The following is a 7,651-nucleotide window of genomic DNA, read 5'->3' as shown; positions in this document are numbered from 1 at the left end:
TCCTCAGGTCAGAACCCCCTCCAACCCCCCACCTGCCCAGGCTCCCGGCCTGTCTTAAAAGACCACTCGTTATTCAGGAATTTCCAAATTCTATGTCCCTCCCCTGCTCCAGTCCCTTCCACGGCTCCCCAGGGCACCCGAATAAAGTACAAGGTGCAAAGCATGGCTTCAGAGACCCAGCGTGACTGGGCTGCAGCCTCACTGCTGGCTCCTGCTCTGTCCCCACCTGCCTGCCCAGTCCAAACGTGAACTTCCCTTTGGTCCTCTAGGATCTTACTACTCGGAGTGCGGTCCCTGTACAAGCAGCTTCGGCATCACCCGGGAGCATGTTAGAAAGGCAGCATACTAAGCCTAACTCCAGACCAGAATCTGCATTTTAACATGATCCTGGTGGGGGGGGGGGTTCTCGTGCACGTTAAAGTTTGAGAAGTGCTGCTCTAGTCGGAATATCCTTTTCCACCCCTTGGCCTTTGCCCACATTATCTGTCTGGAGTACCCTCCTAGTTTCTTCCTGATTGGTCTCCTCATCCCTCAGGTCTCAACTCTGATGTCTTCTCCTCCAGGAAGCCCTCCCTGACCCCCTAGGTCAGGCCAGGCTCCTCATCCGGTCTCCCTCAGTCCCCCGTGATTCTCCCATCCCAGCCCTGACCACTCTGGTCCTTTCTGTCTGTCCCCCTACTGGACTGTGAGTTTTGTGAAGGCAGAGACCTGGACTGCATTGGTCACTGTTGTCCCCAGTATCGTCTAGAATAGGACTAGGCACAGAGGGGGGTCAGAGAACGTTTGAATTGATGACCCAGTGATTAGAAGACCTGGGTTGAGGGGCTTCCCTGGTGGTGCAGTGGTTAAGAATCCGCCTGCCAATGCAGGGGACACGGGTTCAAGCCCTGGTCCGGGAAGATCCCACATGCCACGGAGCAACTAAACCTGTGGGCCACAACTACTGAGCCTGTGCACCACAACTACTGAAGCCCACGCACCTAGAGCCCGTGCTCCGCAACAAAGAGTAGCCCCTGCTCGCCACAACTAGAGAAAGCCCTCATGCAGCAATGAACTCAACGCAACCAAAAAAAAAGGAAGACCCAGGTCGAATGTCCAATCTCAACAAATTAATGAGATGGTGTTTTCTGTGGGCTCTGAGACAAATCAACCTCTGTGGGTGGGAAGGATGGGCAACATAAAGTGAGGAAACACTTCTCAAAGAGAGAACTGCTCACTAGGGAGCAGCTGGAGGGGAGGTATGTGAGCACAAGGCTGGACACCAAGGCCCTGGACAGCATCGGGTGTGGGGGGCTGACAGGCTGGCCATCGTGGGCCTTTCTCTTAAGAGGCAGCTAGTGAGGGGTTGGGAACATGGGCTGTGTAACCAGACTCCCTGAGTTACAATCCCAGGTCTGCTGTGACCTTGGGCAAGTGACTTAACGTCTCAGAGCCCCAGTTACTTCCTCTGTAAAATGGGGTTAAAAATGGTCCTCACCTCATAGAGTTGCTTTCTGGTTCAGATCAGCTACCACGTGTACAGCACTTAAAACGGTGCCTGACATAATATTAAGTGCTTGGTATTTGTTAGCTGCTATTAATATGACTATTATTTATTTCTTCATTCCAGATACTGTGTTTCTCCTTCTCTACAAGCCTTACTATCTGGCTTGAGGCTCGACCCTTCAGAGACTCCAGGATTGGGGGAACTCACCTCGATATAATGGTCTGTGAATTCAGTCCCAAATTCCCGGCTTGCACCAAAGTCCAGCAAGATCACCTGGAAATGAAGGATGGTGAAAGCGACACTGGGAGTCCACCAGTGCTCCCCATTGTCTATGGGGGTGCCAGGGTCTGTCCCTCTCTCCCCACACGCTGCCCCTCCTGCCCAAGTCCCCGCCCAGCTGCCTCCCCTGGGCTCCTGGCTTCCGGTCTCCACACATCGATCCACCCCCACATGAAGCTGAAGGGACCTGGTTTTTATTTTTGGGGTCCTAGTTGTTTTTATAATAACATGTTTTAGGCTCAGAAAAAAAAAATCTGGAGAATAATAAAATATATGGGAACCACACCCACAAATCCTACCACCCAGTTTAAAATATAAAATACTACCAATCTAAGTGGGGCCTGATCCTACCTCCCCCCATCCCCACCCTCTCTTCCAGGGTCACCACTTTCCTGAAATTATTTTTATTATTAAATTGTTTCCTGAAATTCCCATGCACGTGTTGCTATGTTTTCTATACATATGTGGATCCATGAACAAAACATACTAATGTTTTGCATATCTTAAAACGTCATTTAAATGGTATTTATAATAGGCTGCAAGTTCTTTGTGTTCGACATGGTTTTGCAATTCATCCCCATCACTCTAGCTCATTCATTTCTTCACCGCCGTGTAAGATTTTGTTGCATGAATATATCATAGTTATCTGCTTGATGGGCACTGTGGTTATTTCTAGGTTTTGCTATTAGAAGCAGTGCTCGCAGATGTAGAGAACAAACATATGGATACCAAGGGGGGAAAGGGGCGGGGTGGGGTGGGGTGAGGTGGGGAGGTGGTGGTGGGATGAACTGGGAGATTGGGATTGACATCTATACACTAATATGTATACAACAGATAACTAATAAGAACCTGTTGTATAAAAAAATAAATAACATAAAATTCAAAAAAAAGGGACTTCCCTGGTCGCGCAGTGGTTAAGAATCCGCCTGCTAATGCAGGGGACACAGGTTCGATCCCTGGTCCGGAAAGATCCCACATGCCGCGGAGCAACTAAGCCCGTGTGCCACAACTACTGAGCCTGCGCTCTAGAGCCCATGAGACACAACTACTGAGCCCACGTGCCACAACTGCTGAAGCCCATGCACCTAGAACCCATGCTCCGCAACAGGAGAAGCCCGCGCACCACAATGAAGACCCAACGCAACCAAAAATTAATTATTAATTTTAAAAATTTAAAATAAGTAAATAAAATAAAGAATGTAGATAAAATGAACCAAATAAAGTTGAAATGTTTAAAAAACGGCAAAAAAAAAAAAGCAGTACCCCATGAACATGTGTGTAAGTTTCTCTACAACAGTGGAGTTCAAACTGTTTATCATAACCCACAGCAAGAAATGAATAATAAAGTTATAAAAAAAAAAAAAGAAATGCAGATTGTCCTGGGCACCAGTGCACATGCACATATAAACATAAAACAAAAGTGTCCTGACATAATATGCATCCCTCCCATCTGCAACACATTCTATCCTTTTAAAACAAAAACTGCTGTTGAGACCCAGTAAATTGACGTCAGGCCTCTTATCACCACACCCGAGGAAGGAAAACACCCACCCTGGGGTGCGAGCCTTGGAGGGATGCAGGCTGTCTGTGCACTTGGGGGGAAGAGGGTGTCAAGGGACCGAGGCTGGACTAAGTGGGGTCATGTCACACTCAGCACAGGGCTCACTTGATCCTGAGGGCGTTGGAAGCTGTAGAAGGGACAGCTTGGCCAGATGTGTGTTTTAGAAAGACCCCTCTGGGGACAGAACGGCACAGACCACTTTGGAGAGCCACTTAGCAACCACGCACGCTGTGAGTTTTTCAGTCCCAACTGTCACCCCCAGGCCTTTGGACAGCCTGTGTCCTTTGCCAAGTATGCTCCTCCCTGCTCCTTAGATGGCTGTCCTTCTCTTAACTTTCTGCTTTCACCTTCCTTGGCCCCACCCACTCCAGGCAGGGTCAGCCACTTTTCCTGGCTTCCCACCGCCCCCTGTGCCTCCCCCATCACTGGCCCCTCGCCTGTGCTTCCTCAACAAGGGATTAACTACAGGTCACACTTTCTGGTGATGGGTCCCTGCATTGGACTGGGAACTCTGGGAAGGCAAGGATCAGGTTGTCTTGGCATCACTTTCAAGAGACAGTAGGTGCTTGGTGTGTTCTAAATGAATGATGGGTGTGGTAATGATGACTGTCTTGCAAAAGCGGTGCTCCCTCTTCTCCACTGCCACTAGGAAGCCACTGCCTAGCCAGGGACTCCATTTCCCAGCATCCCCTGCATCTAGACTAGCCCCATGACCAGTTCTTATCGGTGGAATGGTGACGGGAACGATGGGTCACTTCCAGCCAAAGCAGTTAGACAGTGGGTTACCCTCTCAACCTCGCTTTCCCCTTGCACTGGAAAGAGAGCCTTTCAAGTCCTAGGGGATGGCACACTCACAAAAGGGAAGGAGCCTGGGTCCCTGACGCACTGCATGGAGGAGGGCCACTCCAGCCTGTTACATGGGTAATCAACTACTACTGTGTTGAGCTACTGCCATATTGGGAAATACCTGTTACAGCAGCTAACGTACCCTGACGCACAACACAAGGAACCAACCTGGTGGCTGGAGGCATCATACAGGAAGTTGGCCCAGTTGGGGTCCGTCTGCATGAATCGGAACTCAAACAGCTCCCGAAGACAAAGCCTCAGGAGCTGGAAGCAGATCTGGGGTGGGAAGGAGTAACAGACATCTCAGAGCCATGTGCCCCTGTAAAGCCCTCTGAGGCCTGGAGAGGGACCATGGTTCCCTGTCAGCTGTGCCCCAGAGCAGCACCCTCCCCACTGTCCCATGAGCCCCACGTACCTGGTTCCGGATGTCCTGGCTCAAGCCCTGGCACTGGTCCAGCGGGACCCCTACAGCCAGCTCCATGCCCAGCACCCGCGTCGTGCACAGCTCCTGAATAACGGCTGGCACCCGAAAGAAGGGGTCGTCTGCCAACAGCCGCCTGGGGCAGATGGGAGGGGCGGGGATGGGACTTCACACTTCAGGCCCCTGTGGCCCTGCTCGAGGCCTCCCCCTCCTCTGAGGAGTCTTCCATGAACAGTCTTTGTCTTGCCTTTCCTCCTGCCCTTCTCTTTCCTGTCTGTCTGGAGTGATGGCCAATACCTGGTTGGATGGACATTCATTCAGACATTTCATTCATTCACTCATTCACCAAATATCTCCATGGCACCCACTCTGTGTCTGCCCCTAAGCTGGGTGCTGCTGGAGACCCAATTACCCCCTCCCTTCCGGAAACACTTCTCTGTTGGTCGCCCCGGGATGAACTCAGTGTATTAATTAAGCTTGGTGAGCATGACTTTCTCATCAACTTATCAATTAATCCATCCAAAAAACAGTCACTCGTATACAAATCTCCGAGTCCACAGTGATGCTCACTGGCCGCTCCTTGGAGTCATTATTCTGAACGCTGGCTATTCAAGGGAAAGGACCTTTCTCGGTGTCCATCCCTGTGCTGGATGATGCTGGGTGACAGAGCAGTAGATGAGCCCCAGGCGTGACCCCCCCCACACACACACACAGCAGAGACCACACTCTAACAAACAGACCAATAATAGATTGAGATAGGTGTGTCAACGGAAGATGTGGGAGGCAAAGAATATGAGCGAGCTCTCTGGTTGGGGACCTGTGGGATGGCTGGAGTTGGGGGCTGGGGGGACAGGGACATGGGGAGGAGCCGGGGAAATGAGAAATGATGTGGGTTTTATCCTAACAGCACTGGGAAATCCCGTGAGGTGGTGGTCTCCCCAGATCCCACACTGGAGTGCTCTGTCCCAGCCCACCTGACACTCTCCATCTCCAGGTCCTGCTTTGGGGGCTTGTACTTTTGTCCTTGTTTATCAGATCTCTGACGTTTGATCTGCTCCTCACAGGGCAGGACTCTGCTGAGCGTTCAGTCAGCACAATTCCCTTTTATCCTCACTCCCCCTGAGGAGGACGCTCTCCTAAGGCCACTGGGCAGATTAAGGCCACCCAGCCTGTTAAGGGCTGACCCAGGATTGGATCCTGATTGGATCCCACATCTGAGCCCATGCCCCTAACCATTGCCTTCTACTGCCCTTTCTCTGGCTTCGTATCTTCAGAGCCGGGCTCAGTGAACGTGCGGGCCATGCTCCACGCTGCGGAAGGTCTCGCTGAGGTGTAATTGATTGCCGCTTATCGTGACGCCGCTAAGATACAACCACTGTGCCGTGTGGCTGTAGTTCATTCATTTCTGATGCTGTACGAATTGTGCTGACGAACATACCGTGACTTCTTTATCCACCCTGTTGGGATGAATTTGATAGATTTGGGTTGTTTCCAGTTTGGGGCTGTTGCGGCTCTGAGTATTCTCGAAGTCTGATGGTGTGTACTGGCATTAAGGGTCACTGGAGTATTTAGCCAGGAGGGCAACTGTTGGGTTGGATGTGAACACTGAGGCTTGATGAGGCCCACCCATTCTCCAAAATGCTTGTATCAATTTCTCCCTCTGTCCACAGTGTGCAAAGGATGCCCTGGAGCCCCGTTCTCTCCAACTCTGGACACAGACAGACTGCTTCATCTCTGTTAGTCCGGTGGGTGTAACGGTATCTCGTGTGACGGACTGCCTGTTGACAAGTCTGTCTCCCCCATCAGACTGCAGTGGTTCTGCGTCCCATTTGACAGATGAGAAAGTAGAGACATTTAGAGAGAAGAAGTGACCTGCCTAAGCTCACAGAGGACACAGGGTGTGAATGAAGTAATGAGTGAAGGCATGGATGGATGAACAAATGAAGAGAAAGAGTCTGCCAGCCCTACCCCAGGGCTCCAGCTGCCGGAGGCTGTGAGGGCATCCACCTCCCTCTCAGCCCGGGAGGGAAGCTGGAGGGAGGAAGGGGGCCTCCAGGGGCCTGTAGGGGCCTCAGCTCACCTGAAGTTCTGGGCGCAAGCCGCCTCACGACGGTAGTCACATTCCAAAGCCAGCTCCCGCTGCAAGGCCTGCAGGCTCTGCTCTGCAAACAGGCCTGAGGGGCAGCAGCCGTGTCAGACAGGGAAGGCCACAGCCTGCCCCTTGCCCCCTGCCCGACCCCTCAGGCTCCCACTCAGGGACGTCTTCTCTTGCCAGTCGTGCCTCTCACTCTGTCCCTGTCTCACCATCCCTCACCCCGTCCACTCCGTGCCTTTTACCCGCACTGTCTGGCCACGCACTCCCCCGTCCTTCACACAACTGCGGGCTCCACGGAAGCCTCTCTGCTCGGGTCTTTCCCAGGCACACACAGCGGTCCTTAGGCCCCTATCATAGTCACATCTGCCGCCTATTCTCTGTCCATTTTTCTTTCTTAAAAATATTTTGGCCGCACCTTGTGGCATGTGGGATCTTAGTTCCCATCTTAGTTCCCTGACCAGGGATCGAACCTGGGCTCCCTGCAGTGGCAGCGTGGAGTCCTAACCACTGGACCGCCAAGGAAGTCCCTCTCTGTCCTCTTTTTCATACTCTCTCACACTGCTCTCAGTGTTTGAAGCTTACTTCTGGGCCTGACTCCCTCCCTCTCTCCCTCGCTCGCTCTCTCGTGCGCGCACACACACACACACCTCTGCTCCATCTACCCCAGGCGCTCTCACATGCTGTGACACACACACGAGGTCCCACTTACGCTCCCTTCCTGTTTCTGTGGTTCTTTCTCAGGCCTCCAGTCCCTCTCCACACACCCCCTGTGTGTCTGTTTCTGGATTTCTGTCTGGGCTCCTGTTGGCATCTCCGAGTTTGTCTTTTTCTCACACGCCCATACTACTCTGGGCTTTCCCCGCCGTGGTGTCCCTTTGTTCTGTCTCAAACACGCAGACTGAGGCGTTCACTCAGGCTCACACACACAAGGGCACACCCTGGCCCCAGCTGGCCCTCCACCTC

The 7,651-nt window shown here is 52.2% G+C and overlaps 1 protein-coding gene across 5 annotated transcripts in view; it reads right to left on the bottom strand.

The window, feature by feature from the left end:
* COQ8B (coenzyme Q8B) overlaps nucleotides 1-7,651 on the bottom strand; it is a 22,121-nt gene that overhangs the window by 3,690 nt on the left and 10,780 nt on the right. For all 5 annotated transcript variants that reach the window (XM_024768694.1, XM_024768693.1, XM_024768696.1 and 2 more), the window contains 4 exons: nucleotides 6,674-6,767; nucleotides 4,588-4,729; nucleotides 4,341-4,448; nucleotides 1,694-1,759 (listed from right to left, as the gene is read on the bottom strand). In XM_024768694.1, coding sequence (XP_024624462.1) covers nucleotides 1,694-1,759; nucleotides 4,341-4,448; nucleotides 4,588-4,729; nucleotides 6,674-6,767 — 410 coding nt within the window. The remainder of the gene's footprint in view (nucleotides 1-1,693; nucleotides 1,760-4,340; nucleotides 4,449-4,587; nucleotides 4,730-6,673; nucleotides 6,768-7,651) is intronic.

The sequence above is a fragment of the Neophocaena asiaeorientalis genome, unplaced genomic scaffold, assembly GCF_003031525.2.
Source record: "Neophocaena asiaeorientalis asiaeorientalis breed wild unplaced genomic scaffold, Neophocaena_asiaeorientalis_V1.1 scaffold629, whole genome shotgun sequence".
Classification (NCBI taxonomy): domain Eukaryota; kingdom Metazoa; phylum Chordata; class Mammalia; order Artiodactyla; family Phocoenidae; genus Neophocaena; species Neophocaena asiaeorientalis.
This window is presented reverse-complemented; position numbering and strand designations above follow the sequence as displayed.